Source organism: Lytechinus variegatus, chromosome 2, assembly GCF_018143015.1.
Source record: "Lytechinus variegatus isolate NC3 chromosome 2, Lvar_3.0, whole genome shotgun sequence".
NCBI lineage: Eukaryota > Metazoa > Echinodermata > Echinoidea > Temnopleuroida > Toxopneustidae > Lytechinus > Lytechinus variegatus.
In genome coordinates, this window is record NC_054741.1 from 80,525,657 (window position 1) to 80,544,447 (window position 18,791).

Below are 18,791 nucleotides of genomic sequence, written 5' to 3' on the forward strand. Positions count from 1 at the left end.
GATACGATGATAACAGCACATTTTTTTAGTACCAGTACAGAGAGAATGGGGATACCATGCAGGAGAATGAAAAAAGGGGAGAAAAATATAACGTACCAATACCGATAGAATATATACTAGTTTGGTGTGTGGTCCCTATGACCAATCAAAATGCACTCTTCTGGTTTTAACGCTTTGCACGCTGAATTAGTTTTGGGGGAATTATGACAATTGTTTCCATGTTATTTCCTTTAAATCAAGATTTCATTTTGAACCATTGATACTGATGATTATTATATAGATGTTGTCCAAGAACCTTTGCCAATTATATGCTTCTCTGATATGAAGTTAGGGGAGAAAACTAATTATTACGATTGCTGAATTTAATTGTACGAATGTGTAAAATTGCAACATCAGCGTGCAAAATGATGCTAAATGTACTTGGTCTATGAAAAGTGCAATCTTGATCTGATTAAAACTACACCTTCTTTTAAATCCTATATCATTTTAAACCTTCATCATGATTTAAAAATCATTTGGGATAAAACAAAAATAAAGTTTAAAAACATTGACTTGGTCAGGAGAAAGCAATTATTTTGAGCACTTTTAGACAGAAAATTTCACCGACATGTACATTACAAAATGTTTCAATAGATTCCAACACGACCTAAAAAATCAATTCTTCTTCTTTACAAAAATACTAAAAACAAGACATTTGATATATTAGAAAATATAACTGAATTAAAATGAATGTTTTCATCCACACCCAGCTCACTAAATATGCAAAAACTTTCTAGTCATGAATATTATTTGGATGAAATTTGAAGTTACTTTTTGTGGACCTGCCAAAAGATTGATAAGTAGGGTATGGTTTCCAAACCCATTAGAAATCTGACACAATTCTTATGAATTCGAAGTCACAGTGGTTCAGTGATTACAGTGATGGTCATGATGATGAGACGATAATTCAATAATTACTTTCTATCATCAACCTGCAATCTGATGTGTTAGTTCAAATCCATTGCCCCATCACCACCATCATCATCATCATTATCACCATCATCACCATCATCATCATCATTGTAATCATTACCACCACCATCATGCCATTGTTGTTGTCATCACCATCATATTACAATAAAAGCAATAGGTTTTCATATTAATGCCTTTGCTATGGCATTACAGCTTGAAATCTGGTGATACTAGTATTAACTTTAGAAAGGTTGCAATCATGGCATTAAATCTTAGTGCTGGCTATGCATTTGAAGTGAACGTTGGAAGATTTTTAGAATATTTTAGAAAAAATCCATCTCCCTTCAGCATAAGACAACAGCGATTAAATGCAAAACCAAATCATTGGCCTAACTGTCAAGAAATAAAAAACAAACAAAACCTATTGGCACTTTTATGAGTTTTCACTGCCTAAGATGAATATGCTCCGTATTTCTGTATTTCCATTGTAGCATATATCTTTAGAGACTTTATTTAAATAATACACATACAAAAAAACCATAAAGACAGAGAATTTAAGTCTAAATTCTATTTGTTCCAGGCGTTCATTAGTGAATCCCTAAATAAAAAAGCAAGGCAATACAATATATTTAAAGTTTCATTTGGTATGGCCTACATGTACATATGCAGCTTAAGACAGGGTTGTGGCCAGATCAAGGATTTCATGAATTATGGGGGCCCCACGATGAAGCCCCCCCCCAGAAAATGGTTGAGTTTAGAGGTAAATGTAGGATGGGTCAATCAAATTTCTTTCACAAAAGTCTAACACAAATACGGTAGTCATCAATATTCCTGGATAGGGGGAGGGGCACTGTCCAGTGTTACTTAGTGCATGCCTATTCCCAAATACACATGTGTCCACCACTGGCCAATCCATTCATTATTTTGTCAAGTTCCCGCAAGAAGGGACTAAGTGCGCAAAACATACATTTTCGAGAAAACGCAGATTATGTTTTGACCTTGTTTTTGTGCTTTCAGCAGCTAGCGTATTATTTTCTGTCCTAATTCTCAAACTTTTTGACAAACCAAGATTTTTTCTTAATTGATATTTTGTGATTTTATTTAAAACACTCTTAACGGTTTCTAATCTTAAGAATGAATACTGTATGCCCTTTTTCCAGGAAGTAAAATATGCAATCCACTGATCAAGTTCCCGGAAATAAAGTAGCTTATGTGAATGTGCGATCCAGACTCCAGAAAAAAGATGCAACTATGTGCATAAAGCACAGAATGTTTTTGCTTATTACATCATAATGACATCACATTTAGGTTCAAGAAGAAGGTACCAGAAGATTTCATGACACACTTTTTCCATTGATGATACGTCCCTTCTTGCAAGAAGCTGACAATTTGATACATGTACAACATGCAGGGCATAAATGGGCATTATGCAATCTATTTTAGAAATATGTGTCATGATCCCATTCCTTTTCCTCTAGTGTTCTGATGTCCAAATCTATGTCTGGTTTAGTGGCTCTTATTGTAGACCTCACCGAAGGCACATAGGATTGAGATGAATACAGGTGAATATAACCAGATTAATGCTAATGTATTTGAGTCTGCTAGCTATGATAAAGGTTTGATTATATTATGCTGTCAATTATATCATTGCCTTTGGCATCACCTTCATTCAATGAAGCTATGCATATGCTATAGTGATGAAAAATCCTTGGGTCCATTTTTAACGAGTTATAACTCTGTTAATTTTGCCATTGTTGTATCTAGCATCGGAACCATGATTTGCTTGTTGCTATGAAGATGAACTATTGCTGTTTGATTCAGTCTTTTTACTGAGATTTCTCTCAAAGAGCAGAACCAGCTCACAATGGCTTGTGTGTGGAAACAGGTCGACTGGGATTGCCTTGACTAATGTGAACGGAACTCCTTTCTGCTTCTTTGACATTGATCTGCACAAACTTCACATGACAAAAAGAAACAAAACATGGAAAGGCTTTAATACATGTGCAGAAAAAAGTGAAAAGGTAATAATAAATGGCAAATGAAGGATAAATACAACGTGAACGAAAATTTAAAGTTAATGCTGGATCATCCAGCAGAAAAAAAAGCTGCATAAAATAGAGTGTCCCCATAAACAGATATGCCCCAAACTGTAAAGCTGCCTCAAATAAAGGAGTGTCCCCATAAACATATATGCCCTTAACTGTATACATTCTTGAAATGGCCCCACAATAAAAAAAAAAAAAAAAACATTCTGAAGGAATTCATGATGAAGTGATAACACAAGTTGTGGGGGAAGGTTTAACCAGAGGTCCGTTGCATAAAACTTTTTACCTGAGAAAACTTGGGTTGTTTTTACCGGAGTTTTTGCCCTGTGTTAAAGTCAATGGCAGAAATCAGACTAACCTTAGTTTTCAGTTTTTACCAGAGTTTTCTCAGGTAAAAAGTTTTATGCAACAGGCCCCAGGAGTTCTTTATTAGTATTGTTGAGGTGCCACATTTGTCACTGGAAATCTGTACTGTGCCACTATCCAAAGCATCACAGTGTGGGCTCTTGAGACCCCCCCCCCCTCCCACTCTCCCACAAAAATGTAAATACAAGGCTTATTTATTGGCAACAAAACTTAGTTATATTACTAGTGTAATCAACATATACAAAGTTAACACAATTTGATAAAAAAAGACAATTTACTTCTTTCTTAGCAACTAAAATACACATCTTGGCAATGTCTAATAACCGTGCCACCTGTGGAGCAGCACCTCTAATTATAAAGAACCCTTGGGTTTATTAGGTGAGAGTGTAGGGGTGTGGTCAGTCAAGATGTGGACAGCCACTTTCATTCATCTACTGCCTTCTCTTTGAACCTGTCATGTGTCTTCTACTATGAAGTTTTTATCTATTATGCCTTATGTAAATGTATATGAGATGACCATCCATTAGCTTTTTGTTGAATTCAAAATCATCAATTTCACCATCAGTGCCCAATCTTGATCTCTACTCTCATGATCATAAATAAGCAAAATTTTTGAACTTCCTTATTTTACATCCATTATACATTATGCAAGTTTGATTTTTATCTTTTGATTGAAATTAACCTTTTTTTTAAGTGCACTTGACATTTTAATTATATGTTTAATACACACATGTAAACAGCTAGTGTCTTCCTCAACATAGGCAGCAATCCCAGAGAGATAACCTCCCCCCCAAAAAAAAAAAAAAAAAACACTCAACAATGCTTCTATCTACAAGGTCGCACGATACCTAAACTTTATAACTACAGTAGGCCAAACTTACTTCAGAAAATTGTTGGAGGCTTGCTTTGCATCACACGAAACATAAATGAGACGATTTAACTTTGGGCATCTTCTGATTGCTTGGACAACACGTTGATCTAAATAAAAGTTGAAGAAATAAGAAAATCAATATATGAATGATTGCATTTAATTGGTAGTTGTAAAATTTCTATCAAAAGTAAACTGCAACTTAAAATGCAAATACAACAGACAGGGTGCATAATAGATCAAATATGATCACACACACTGTAATCATACAAAATATGCAATACATGTAATTTCTCTGCCATTTGTTTACAATGGGTTTATTACACTACATAAACATCATTTCATGCACCTTCTTTCTGACTGAATATCAATGAAAGTTCCTGTCCAGTATTTTGATGGCCAAAAGTCATATTTGTACTTATTTTGGACACTGGAGACTACTAAAGTACAACGCTTCATGTAGATTCAGAAAAATGGTCTATTCCTCTTATAAGCTTACACACATATAAAAGAGGTACATTTAAAGCTGTATACGTTAGTAGTATTGATTTTCATTCAGTAGTAGGCATATAGTAGATCACAATTTCAATGGTGATGGGTTTAGGATATGCATTAAATAGAGGCTCAGTTTTAAAAGAAATCACATTTGCATGAAAAAATATATCCTGTTCTTTGTTCATCTGTGTACACCTTTCCTCTAACTGACTGAAGAGAACTAACGGTATATCATATTCTGTAAAAAAAACCTGGTATTGAATACGGTCAATCAAGTAGATTTGTGCATCTGTATAGCATTTATTGAGGAGTTCTCTACATACTTTTTGAGCATCAAAGTTACATAACTATGCAAAATATTATGCCCCAAAGAAACATTAGAAATCCTAAAGTTCAATAAACAAACTTTTCCTGAAATTGTCCCAATAACCATGAATAAACAAACCCATTATGGGGTTGGCCAATCACTTTTGAAAATAATCTAGCAGCTTTCAGTTCTTATATATTATTACAGGGCAAAAATTTAATCAAGTCATTTATCTTTCTACAAAGTTTTCCACTTAATGTATTTCAGTAAAAAAAATAAGTCACTTACGTAATCCTGCCCTGGGTGGGTCGACAATTCCTATGACATCAAGACTGTTATGAAGCCTATTGGTAATCCCTGGCAATAGGTCTTCTGCCTTGCCACAGTAGAATGTTACATTGTCCACACCTATCGAAGAGAGATGTTAAGTAGAGAACATTAGTGGTTTGTTAACCTTCACTTGAGGAAAGTGGTCTGAAGATGAGTACCTAAGACTTGTGTCAAGTAGGAAACAGAATTGTGTGTATTTGAGTTTTGTCAGACATCTATCAATCAGATATGATTATTTACGTCTGGGATCGACCTCTAACGTCACCATCCAAAAGACGTGACCAGGGCTCGAACCTCAAACCTCTGCATCAATTTGTAACTTCCCCATAGCTTGGAATACAGGCGCATGCCACAACACCCAGAAAGTTTTATTTGAGGTAGTCTTGTCTCAAGATTCATTTGTTGATCAAAGTTTCAATCAGGGTCTGTACCTGTATACTAGCGGTCTTTAGGAGCATATTGATTTCTAAAGAAATGCTACCTTGTCCACACCAATAAGACAGCCATTCAAAGAGAAAATTAGTAGTCCCTGGGAGGATATTCTTTCCTTATAGTGTAGTGCAGTAATAAACTTTTTCTTGCCAATGTTCTTGAAATGTTGCTTGTTATTTACACATATAAAATAGTCACATCCCAAATATTGAGCTACCCCCCCCCCCCCCTTGGATGCATGTGCAAAAAATGATAACAAATATTGATAATGGTTTATTGATATTGCAGCATGTCTGTGAGAAAATGATACTCCTGGCACAGGTGAGAGTGCTAAAGAGAGAGGATAGAATGAGAGTGTGGCACATAGCACAAGATAACACTGTTCTATGCTATAAAACAAAGGTGTTCATGAAAGGAAAGCAGAAATGTATTGATAAAAAAAGCACATACCATTTATTGCAGCATTCTCTTTAGCGTTTTCTACAGCCTGTCCATTCATTTCTACTCCAATCACCTTATCTACTCTCTTGGATAAAAGAATGAAGAACAAGAAAAACAAATTACAAAAGATTTTTCAAACTAATTATTAAAAAGCTTATTCTAAATGACACATTTGCATCAACAGGTTAGATAACTGATGTAAAAATGACAGACTTAATATTGGTAGAGCACATGTAATGGTATTATCCTCAATGATTAATTATAGCCATGATTAATAGAATGTGAACTTGAATGACTAAAAAATAAACAAAGGCTGATTTAGCTTAAAGGAAAATGAAACCTTTGAAACAAGATAGCTTTTGTGAAAACAGAATCAAAGAAACAGGTCAATGAAAGTTTGAGAAAAATTGAATAAATAATGTGTGAGCATTTAAAGTTTAGATCATTATAATTTAGCTCATTCCGGTTGGCAATGCGACTAAGATGTGTGATGTCAGTCACATGTGAACAACTTTTTCTATATATTTCACTTATAAACTGCCTCATTTCTTCATTTCTATCTATTAGTAGATCATGTATTATTTCTATAGGAGGGCATGTAATGCAGATTTTTAAAGAATACATTATGGATAAACAGTTTGTATCACCATAATGCAGAAAATACATTTTGGGGGTATAGTCCATCACAGGGAAAGTTGTTCACATATGACATCACACATCTTTGTCGCATTGCCAAAGAGAGGATCTCCATAGCATAAATGCTTGCAATATTCAAATGGTCATAACTTTCTCATTATTTATCTAAATATTCTCAAACTTTCTTTGATCTTATTCTTTGATTTTCTCTTTCCACAAGCCCACTTGTTCTAAAGATTTCATTCCCCTTTAATATCTTGGAATAATGATTGAGATTAAACAATTAAATAAATATTCACATGTAAAACAATTGTTAAGAACTTTGCATATATTTTCTTTCCTGCCTAGACTCCTCCTGACTATAATACAACCTCTCAACCATGTATTACATGTTCAACAAGGGGCTACTCACTGTAATCAATTAAGTGTAAATATGTTTGAGCTGTTATACTTTAGTACAAACCACTCTCACCTCCCATGCATTTTTTGCTGATTTATGTATTAAAGTTCATAAAAGTTGATATGAAGACCTATGAGTATATGTAAAGTTGATTTACCTTGGCGAGAGAGATTCCAATTGTTCCAGTACCACAGCAGATATCTAGAAGTGTTGTTATTTTAGTGACTTGAGCCCAGTCACCTATCGTTGTGTAAAGAAGCTCAGCTGCTGGTGTATTCACTATTGTCATATAGTAATATCAAAGAAAAGAAAGGAAGCAAACTTGAATTTTATTATTACTGAACCCAAACTTATCCAATCAACATTCTTTTCAGCATGAAAAGATACACATGAAATCTTTAACCTGTTTGAAACTGAGCCTGCATATATGTGGGCTAGAGTGTATGGAAAACATGTCTTATAGCAAAATTATTCAATCTCCAATGGGTTAAATAGAAGCTTGAGAGATTTATTCCTCCATCTTAGGGCTTGATTGATCATTAGATAAAACAATAACGATTCATATCATGATATTAGAGACAGGTTGGTTTTTAGTTGACTTTAGAGTTAGTGATTATCTTTTGTGTGTAGAATGAATACTTATTTTCAGAAATTTGAAAAAGACACCCCATGAATTAATGCATTTTTTAGAAGATCATTTATATCAATCTTACTAGCCATGGAAGCTTTTTCTTTTTCAAAATCCCCATCATTACTTATTTTCACTTCCTTCACATTTTAAAATTCAAATTTCTTTACATTTTCATTTTTCATTTCTATTTTTTTTTTTGTTGTTGAAGGAATGACCAACAGGCATTTTTGTTTTAAACTGTAGGTTTAACATTATAGCAATCACCTTGAAAGAACGCTTCGGGGGATATTCTGAACTTCAACTGCAGTAAGTCCTCAGTGATGTAGCGATCTCCGTGAATATGATCAAACTTTATGGCATTTTTGTCCCCTTGCCTGAAAGATAAACAATGAACAAATATACTGAAATCAATAGCATCTGCAGAAACCAGAACATTGAGTGATCATAAATTAAGAGCTGAAAGTAGCTGAAGAGTGTTGAAATAAGTTGAAATTGACAGAGCCTCCATACTTATGTACAAGGAAAGCCATAATAAGTTGAAATTAAGCTGAAAATCAAAAGCAAAATAGCTGAAACAGCTTAAAAGCAGAATATTCACGCCCCTGCATAACAATGTCTGCAAAAATTCTAGATTCCATTAGGATATAAAAGAAGCAATCAATTACAGGTTTTTGAAAAATGAAAATAATAAATTGTCATTTATAGACTACAAGAGTCACTAATTTTACTAATTAAAAACTGGAAATTTATCTGAACATAAAATTAGTATGAGGTTCAATAAAAAGACTCATTTGACATGAACAGAAGATTTTTTTTTTTTTTGGGGGGGAGCCTGGATCATGCTTGTGCCAACTCTCATTATTTTAAATCATTTTAATTTGACTCACCACTGCACATGCACAAAAAGAGAGGTGATGCCGCAAGACTTTCCTTCCCCTTCTCCAAAGTATTCAGCAAGCTTCTGCTTCTCTTTCTCCACATCATCCTTCAAGAAAACAAAAATTTGACATTTACACATTAAATGTTAACATCTTTCTATTGTGGACCAATAGAAACATTTACTTCATACATACAATCTGAAAATAGTTGATGAGCGATGCATCAGATAAAGAGCAATGCATCAGATAATGATCAGTGTATTATTGCAACAGTAAATGGTGCAGTGGATATGTTATTTCTCAAAAGGTTGGTAACGCAAAATTGTTTTTGAAATTCTTTTGCCCAACAATGAAGTGCAATTAAAAACCAAGTAAGTGTGTTCCAATGTAAGAATATTCCTATAATATTCCACAAATCTACTTACACAAATCAATCAAAACAAATTTTGAGAATATTGCTAAAGCTACACTTCACGATTAACCACTGATAACAGATAACAATTGAATAATGCAGAGCATATCATGTCGAACTTGATAATTATCTGAGCCTAAATTCCAGCATTTGCCTGAAAAATAGTCTCACCAATCCTATACTTTATAATGTGATCAATGTCTAAAATTGATCCTAAGAGACTGAATTCACCAAAGCAGAAAAATAAAAATAAACACATATATGGAAGAAGAAAATTTTTAATTGTAAATCAATGCTGCATGTTTTACCTCTGAGAGGGACTGCCGATGAAAGGTCACCATGGCCATGACCCCTGACCCTTGGGTCGTTCTGACCGTTAACATCTTCCAGTGTCCTCTATGGGTCATGGGGTCATATGCAGGAAGACTGGACTGTCTAATGTAGGTCTGGAAGGACTGGACAACAGCTTTGGAATTTCCTGGTACATTGGGACATGCAGACGGATTCACTACTGATATCTGACCACCTGCATATAGAAATCACAGTGGAATACAATATAAGGATTCAAATGAAAGAAAAGACTCGTGTACAATGAACATGTATGATATGAGATGACAACAAGATATAACTCAATACTATTTCTTTTTGCAGGAATCCATCCGTAAGGCACCAAGAGTCTTTAATACATCAGTATTTCTATTGATGGTTTGAGTTTTGGTAAAATGCATTAAAACAAAGAACATGACAAGGTGAGAATACAGGCTGTATATGCTCCTAGACCCAGACGGTGATAAACTGACAACGGAAAGTCATGTGGTGCATAGAAATGGGTATTGGTCATAAGGATCTATGTGGCAAGGATAAAACTAAGCAACAAAGCAAACAAGGGAATGATGATGGTAATGATGATGAAGATGATAATGATGATGACTATGATGAAACAGGTGATAACGATGACAATTAAAATGATAGGTAATTTTCAAATAAAGTGATGTTGGTGACTACGATGTTGATGAGTATGTTTTAATAAACCCTATAAAATTTTCTCAAAATACAACTAACCCGTTGAATCTATAATCTAAAAAAGGCAATTTGAAAAGTCAGTATATAGAGGGTTTGCCAAGCAGCCATGTTGGAGGAAAAACACTTAAAACCCAAGCATCAAAGCGTTATGATGCACAAATTTCCCATTCTTATGTCTTTAAACATGGCTGACTGTAACGTCATGTGGGAACCCTCTATTAAAAAGGCTATGTACAAAGAACTCTACATATACTAACCTTTATATAGACCAAGACGAAAACCAACAGTTTTTTCTGCAGAGAAATTCAAAATAATATCAAAATAATAATGACTGGTGTGACATCTTTGTCATCAAGATGAACAAATTTCAAACTATATATAACTGATAAATTATTGGCAGGATACTTTGGATCAATATTTTTTGTCTTACATTAATTGTCAGGGTTGGCGATTTTTTTGATTTTTAAAAAAAAATCAAAAAAATCGGATTTATTTGATTTAAATCAGATTTTTTTGATTTTTTTGATTTTTTTAAAGTTCCTTCGAAAAAAAGGGTAATTATCCCCCCCCCTTACTCTTACAATGACATCAATATTGATGTTATACATTTCACCCCTAATATTGTTCTTAACCACATATTTTGTAATTAAAATCCAGTAAAAATGGACAATTAAAAATAAATTTGAGGAATCATGTATCTGAACTTAATTCTATCATACATAGGCCTATGAAGGAATATTCCTAGGGAATTCCCAGTGAGTAGAGAAAATTCCCCTCTGGGATTTTTCATTCAAATATTTAAAAAAATCCAAGAGAAAAAATCCCTTATCAAAACTGCCAACAAACCCTTTGCCAATTACTAGTATTCATGTATATTGTAAGAGAAATATTTCTCATCAATGATTTTTTTCAATTAGTCACAGCTTTACAATAGTCAAAGAGAGACTACAACTGTATATGTTAAGGATCTTTTTGATAAAAAGCTCTTCTCTTGCTACAGATATAGATGCAAAACTCTCAGTTTTGGAGAACAATATAGGAGATAGCTTAGTCAAAGGGTGACTATACTACATTCTGTTACTGTGATTTTTTTTACATTAATCTACAATTTTTATTCCCATATTCTCTACAAAAAAATCTGTTTGATCCATGAAGTATGAAAAAAATCTACTTACTTTTAACTTAAAGGATAAAAACTGCAAAACTGCGTAAATTACAACATATGTATTACAAAAAGAAGTATTTTATTTTAAATGAGACACAGCTTACAACTGCCAATGATTGTAACTGAAGTACCTGCATCTTAACGTTAAAATACAGTGTTAAATGTTTATTCTGAGTTTTGCAAATTGTTGTTATAGAGCTCTTTCCATTATTACATGCAGATACAAAACTTCCATTATTTGTAGCACTGAACATAAAATGGGCTGCAGTGACTTAAAAGGTTTATAAGAGAAAGCTTTTCTCAACAGTCAAATTATGACTGTACTACATTATGTTAATGTGATTTTTATAAAATGTTATTCAAAACATCAAATGTATGATAAATGTAACAATACGAAATAAGAGGCATGTTAAATATGTTGATTACATGCAGGTATCATTTTTTATTTTACATGACAGAAGTAGTTATGTGTAGGCGAAGGATCAAAACTGGAAAACTGCCAACAAACCTTTTCTCATCGACTTTTTTATATATTATATTTTTTTTTTTACAAACTGCTCTCTGAAAAGTCTTTGGATTATGTGAAAACTTTACGTTAAGAAAGAAATTGACTAATAATAACTGACAAAGAATGTAAAATTTCAGAAGAAAAACTCGACATAATTTACAAAAAATGAGTACCTATTGACAACATACATCTGTAGTTTTTAAGGAATTACCTGATTTTATTCATTTGATTTTAATTTGTTTTAAGTAGATATGAAGACTTTGTTGATCTTTTATTGATATAAAGTTAATTCAAAGTTTTTCACTTGACTTGAAGAATTAAAACTGCATTGAACAAATACTTTGTCCATGATTTGTACATGTTTCAATGGAAGTGATTTAAATCAATGATTTTTTTAAAAAAATCATGGTGATTTAAATCGCGATTTAAATCACGATTTAAATCAACGTGATTTAAATCCGCCAACCCTGTTAATTGTATTTTCTTTCATATCCCTCTGATATTCTAGTCAATGAGTTTTGACTTATATGATTTAACTTTTTGTTCAAATATTACTACATTTTCAATTGGTAATGTACAATGATATCAATCAAAATTCTTTAATTTGGGAGAGTGACACATATATTGCTCTGCACTTACTATAATACAAAATGTTTGAAAAATTCACCTTCTCCATCTGGATTTTTTCCAATTGAGAATTCACACTTGTTCCGATAACCAGTCACTATAGGCTGAAAACACAATGATTAGAAATTAAAATCAGAAACCAACAAAATCTCATTCCATACAGCATATTTGTTGTTGTAGACAAAAACCCAAGAAACACATCTAATTACATTGTACACAAACTCAACGTAAAAAAGCGAGTTGTACTTTATTTCAAAAATTGAATATTAAAAGATATACAAAAAAGACCCCACACCAAATTATAATGACTTATTACAAGTATAACATAGTGATGTTAAGAGAATTAAAAAAAAAACAAATACGGTTTGGATAGGGCAGTCATACCCTTAATACATGAACATATGTTGAAAAATTAAAAAAAGTAAAGTGAATATGAGGCTCACTCACCGATGGTTTAATATCTTCCAGTTGACAACATAAACCATCATATTTCTCCCTGTGAAAAACACAAAATGATTGAAATAACATCATGAGATGAATCAGTCCTAAACTAACTGGAACATGTTGACTTGTAAGCATGACCTATAAGTCACACAAGTTGGTATACATGTTACTTTCAAAGTCTCACAAACACTTTGGAAATGAAATGAATATATAAATGACAAAGACCATTGCATTGAGGATATATGACTTTTGGCATATTTTACAATTTTTAGAGAAGCAAATTTGATGTAAAGGAGAATATCTCACCTCTGTTCACTGATGTGATTTCGCATTGCAGGTATATCGTTGAAGAACGTTATGGCAAGCCTTCTTAATAAATCTTCTTTTATTTGCCGCTTTTCCTTGAGTTGATCCTGGTAATCTTGTTTCCACAGAGGAGTGACTGCATTGTTTAATCTACAAGCATCAACCAGAAAAAAAAATGTATGGTTATAAAAATATCAGAATTCTCTACTCGAGATGAAAGTACTAGATGGAAGAGAAGTACCTTGTTGAAAACAAGTATGCTGACACTCATCAGTAAGGATCGTTATGTACGCACAATTTTTCAACATGGGCAACTAAATAGCCTTGTGTACCGTCAGGCTCAGTGATTCTCCATACACACGCCGCCACACACAAGAATGTATCCCTATTGCACACACACTGTTGGAATAGCTAACAGCACGGTACTGCAATGTAACTATGCAAATTTTGTGAGCCCTTTCAGGATTTCTAACATGTATCCTCTTGGCCTTAGAATGTTGTATCAAACACAAATTCTGCAAAGCTAACATGGAAATACACAATTCTGATGCAAATTTCAACTCAATTCAAATTAACCCATACATATTACTCTGTCCCTACCTATCTTCTATTGGAAGATGTTCATCAGCATTTTGATCCCCCTTGGTCTTCTTGCCCCCTCCTCCTCCTTGATTCTCTTGTTTGCGTTTCAGAGCTACCATAGGATCCTCATTTGGCTTGGCAAACTGTAAGGAAAATGGTGGTTATGTTTTATTTTCATCTTATTAATTTCCCTTTTTAATAAAAGAAGAATGGCATTTGAAGATCAACATTACATGATTATTCCTATCTGTAGTTATTATAGGGTCTATAGATCTTAGCTATCATAACAGAATTCATATTTGTTTGAAGTGCATAATAATATAGAATCTGACAATGTGGAATCCGATAGTGTAACAGCTTCACACCTTATCAGAAACAGAAATGATATACTATTGAAGTAATAAATGTCATTTAAAAAAAAATAAATTTATGTGTTGATGTATGATGGGAAATGTGGCACACCATTGTAACATTTGACACATGAATTCAAAAACTAAATCTTCACCGCATGGGTGATTTGGGGGGAAAAGGAAATTTTATGATTTCCTCTAAAATTTCGAGCTTCAATCCAAGTGGCCCTTCCTGTAATTCCATTCTGCAATTATCATATCAGATCATTGTCCATATAAATCATAAATTTAGCATATCGGTAAATTTACAGTTAAGGCTAATGATAATGAAAATATATTACAGGCCTCGAAATAGGATTTTTTGGGGGGCAAGGCCACTGTTTTGAGGGGCACTTTTTCACTGAGGCCAGGCAGCAGAGGGCACCAAGGCCATACAGAGGGGCACCAAGGCCACTTTTTAAGGGGCATGTAATAAATTATTTGTAGGTGTTACAGTTTCGCAGCGTGGGGGGGGGCTTTCCATAGTCGATGTTATACATCAGATTCATTACCAAACCATCTTTTTTGCTCGCATCTCATGCCTTTCGATCAAATTGTACCAGCTACATGCTACTCACTCAATTCTTAACATTTACTTGTACGGATATATCGGAGGGAGGGGGGGTGTTTCATAAAGCTGTTCGTAAGTTACGAACGACTTTACGCACGACTGGTGATACCTTCTTGAGCTACATGTAATTAAATGTGAATCTGATTAGCACCCAAGAAAGTATCACCGGTCGTTCGTAACTGACGAACAGCTTTATGAAACACTCCCATTCAAAGTACTGTACTTACGCATCGCGCGCGCTCGCCAGGACAGTACAGCGCGCGCGACATTTGTGTAGTACACATACGGAGCTCGCGCTCGTCCATTCTTATGCTGCAGCTTACATAGCAAAAAAGCGCGCTAGCGGCCCGCCGGCCAGCTGTGTATAGCTATACGGACTAGACTGCATACATGCACTGGACGTCGCTGGTAAAGCTAAGGTATTGAATACTTTTTGAGATCGGAGAAAAGTTTTCCTCGCTCAGAAAAAAAGGTGCAGACTTTCAAAAGGGGCACATTTATGAGAAAAAGGGCACCATGGCCATATAAAAAAGGGCACATTTTTAGTGGCCGTAACTTTTAGCAAAAAGAAGAAGGGCATGACGGCCAGTAATGGGGGCATCGACGGCCATGGCCGTCGATTATTTCGAGGCCTGTATTACCTTAGCTGATAATCGTCTTCCTTTCCACACATGCTTGTTGAGAACCTCCATTGCTTTCTGTCTGTCCTCCTCACATCTAAAGAATCAAAACAAGACATATTTGATATGTCCAAACAGTGGATTTGTTGTAAGATATAGTACATTACATGTGAAAATAATGCAACATCACTAAAATTCTGTAGTAAAATAATGCATAAATGATTATTTCAACCAAGTAACATTACACAATGAAAATTGGATCTCAAAAAGGGATGAATCACAGAAATTCCTCACAATGATATATATTCATGGAATCAAGATAAATCTAATTAAATCAATCAGATAAAGCCCATGTCTAGTGTTGCCGATTGGCAGTAAAACAAATTAAATTGAAATTAAACTTGACAAATTGTCCTACACTATTGAGATACACGTGTATGCTATATCATCAACAATTGTGCCCAAGATATCCTATGAATTATTTTAGTAATACAGAGACCTCAACAGTCAGTTGGGCCTCCGTAATTGGATGTAAGACAGTAGATGAAGGGCAAAACAGTTTTTGTTTACTAGCTGTCATACAACATTTTGTGGATAAAGGGGTCTGTCATTGTCTTCAACATTCATGTACAAGATGACAAATTGTTTGGTGTAATTCATTTTCATTCATACAAGCTATTTTGTGATAATGACTAGCTTTTGTTAAAAAAATCTATAAAATTAAAAAAGGGTCTTTTTCCTTAGGTCCCTCCAACTTAACTTCTATGGCAAAGTTCCATGAAACCAATACTTACGAAAAAGTAACAAAGGCATAATCCTTATTTCTAAGAGCTTTCAACTTCTTTGGCTTGAGCTGCAGGCCTGCTAACATCTTCCGTAATTGCTGTTTTACCATCAGATAGAGAAAGAAATTATCACAGTATAATCAATTATTAAAAGAAAGGTGTCAAATTTGTGATTGCAAATATTTCTTCTGGATCCATTTTGAATAAGAATCTCAAGGAAGTACTTCATAATACAGAAGACAATTATGGTAGCCCTGCATGAGCAATAATTCTGGGTTTCGTTTTTTTTTTGGTGTGGATGCAGTTCAGTAATTAGTCATACATAGACCTTTATACTAGAACTTGTTCACAATCTGGTTCTTGGAGTAATGATCTCATGGAAATCATAATTTTGAAGTATTTCTCTATCACTGGTGTATCAATAAATATTTCCCCCTAAGAAAATGCTGCACATCTTGTCACTACAAACAAAATGTACTTTTACTGTGTAGGGTTATTATTTTATTACTGTGCTCATATAAAAAGTTTCCATAATAAATACTCCAGATAGATCTGGGGATTTCAAGTTCAGGGCATTTTCACGGTAACCGTCGTTACACGGCACAATTTTAATGAAAAGTGTGTACAATTGTGCCTTGTAACGTCAGTTACCGTGAAAATGCCCTTCAGTGTTCAAGTTGGTAGATGGTCATCTGTCAACACTGGACCTGAAATAAAAAAAAATCACCTGAAACCCAAATCTTGTTGGTAGATTTCGCAGCATGATTTTGAATATCTCAGATGTGAATTCTCCCTCCCGTCCCAGATGTTTGGTCCCTTCATCTTCTCCTTCCATATCTTCATCCTCATCGACATCCTTTGAGCCTTCGTCATCAGAACCTTGTCTCTTGTCTATCACCTCATCTGTATTGTCTTCTGCGTCACAATGGGAAGAATTATCTGCAGCCAATTTTTCTTCTCCAGTTGAAGTTGAAGACGCTGCATTATTTTCTTTGATATCTGGAATCATTTGATCTGTTTCAGTTCCTTCCTCATTAGCTTGCTCACTGCTGCTTTGGTCACCTGACAATTGTATATCTTGTATTTCTTTCTGCTGTTTAAGACTCTCGGATGTTGCATCATCCTTTTGATTATCCCCTCCTTCCATGGCAGTAACTGATCTCTTAACACATAACAATAACAGTAAAACAAAAGATGTGCAAATGTTATCATCTGGAATTCATTGAGTTCATTTGTCAAACATAGATTTTCTTATTTTTTCCACTTCAAATTCACTTTCAAATTCAGGACTTTTTGTTTGCTATTGTCCTGTCTTGCAGGTGTGTATTCCTTGCATTTCATCCTTTCAGCCTTTTTGCTATGCTGTTTGCATTTAACTTTTCTCGGTTTTCACTTCTTTCTCTAGAATCTAGTATAATCATTTGTCTTTGAATTACAGTCTTAGAACAAGACTAATTGAATCGTTCGAAAAAATATACTGCGCAAAAATGAACATGTGGGACTGGATCTCAATAGTTATGCACAACCAGATTGCGGACACACGGTGTACAGCGAACACAAGAGACAGAAAACATCTTGGATTTGCCGATATTTGATGTCTATAATAAGTCTACTCACCTCACAGATCACTGAAATTTTGAAAGTTAGTCTTCAGAAAATACTGGAACAGCTGAGTCTCCCTGAGATCGAGACGGCCACTTTTGAACAGTGCAACAATTAAAATAAATTGCATGGCCACTGTACTCGAACGTACTCGTACTCGACCCGATCTCAACTAGCAGCTTAGTCTGTGTTTTAGACAGTGATTGATGGATGCGGGGATAGATGATGAATGAAAATACATTAAATTACCAACGATAAAAGCAAGAAATTGAACAAAACAATGGAGGTAGCAACTCAGAAAGCACAGCACATATTTTGTGTTGTTTTGTTTATTTATTTACATACGGTAAAAAACCTGCTATCAGCCGTCAGGCTGTTTTTCAGCAAATCCGTAGAACATGCGCACAATAATATAAAAACAACAAAAACAAATTTATACATGAGTGAATAATAAAAGCAAAGTGACATTAGAATAACATATTTCGCAACTTAATTACACACACAACCCCCCCCCCAACCACCCAAAATATACACACGTGTCGTTTAATGATAAAGCTAAAATGTCATGGGAAATAAATTTGATATGCTACGGGTAAAACAAGAAAGAGTTCATTCCGGACCAGTTGAGGAAATTCATTGAAAATATGCGATGCATTATACTCAATTTCAAAATATTTGTGTTGGGTTTATCTAAAACTAGGGTTCTTTCAATATTTCTTAGTGAATATGAGCTCGTTTTGGTACATAGTCTGGAACAAAGAAGAACTGGTGCTAGATTATTTAAAAGTTTGAAAATTAGAGTTACTAAGTCCTTTTTTATTTTAAAATTTAGACAGTCAACCTTAATCCTCTTGAATAGTTCAACTCTATTATATTGGAAATTTACTTGTAACACAGTATGCAAGGCTCTGTTCTGGATTATTTGTAGTATTTTTAACAGTTGGGAGTTTGGATGCATCCATATGATGTTGCAGTAA

At 34.2% G+C, this 18,791-nt stretch overlaps 1 protein-coding gene across 1 annotated transcript; it reads right to left on the minus strand.

The window, feature by feature from the left end:
• Window positions 1-1,272: 1,272 nt before the first annotated feature.
• LOC121409215 (tRNA (uracil-5-)-methyltransferase homolog A-like) lies at window positions 1,273-17,949 on the minus strand. Its single transcript, XM_041601070.1, has 17 exons — window positions 17,830-17,949; window positions 16,940-17,374; window positions 16,222-16,310; window positions 15,449-15,524; window positions 13,866-13,990; window positions 13,266-13,415; window positions 12,963-13,011; window positions 12,556-12,619; window positions 10,473-10,508; window positions 9,501-9,718; window positions 8,790-8,887; window positions 8,167-8,276; window positions 7,429-7,550; window positions 6,245-6,320; window positions 5,321-5,440; window positions 4,244-4,340; window positions 1,273-2,906 (listed from the first exon to the last, which is right to left on the minus strand). Exons 2-17 carry the CDS (start codon window positions 17,357-17,359, stop codon window positions 2,741-2,743), a joined length of 2,016 nt encoding a protein of 671 aa, XP_041457004.1. The 5' UTR covers window positions 17,360-17,374; window positions 17,830-17,949; the 3' UTR covers window positions 1,273-2,740.
• Window positions 17,950-18,791: the final 842 nt, after the last annotated feature.

What these genes read in the sequence shown, in the direction of transcription:
- LOC121409215 (XM_041601070.1), bottom strand. Translation starts at nt 17,359, where the DNA reads ATGGAAGGAGGGGATAATCAAAAGGATGATGCAACATCCGAGAGTCTT. An exon ending in AATCACATCAGTGAACAGAG is followed by an intron (nt 13,012 to 13,265) that starts GTGAGATATTCT and finishes TGTTTTTCACAG; the next exon opens with GGAGAAATATGATGGTTTAT. An exon ending in CCCCGAAGCGTTCTTTCAAG is followed by an intron (nt 7,551 to 8,166) that starts GTGATTGCTATA and finishes ATATGACAATAG; the next exon opens with TGAATACACCAGCAGCTGAG.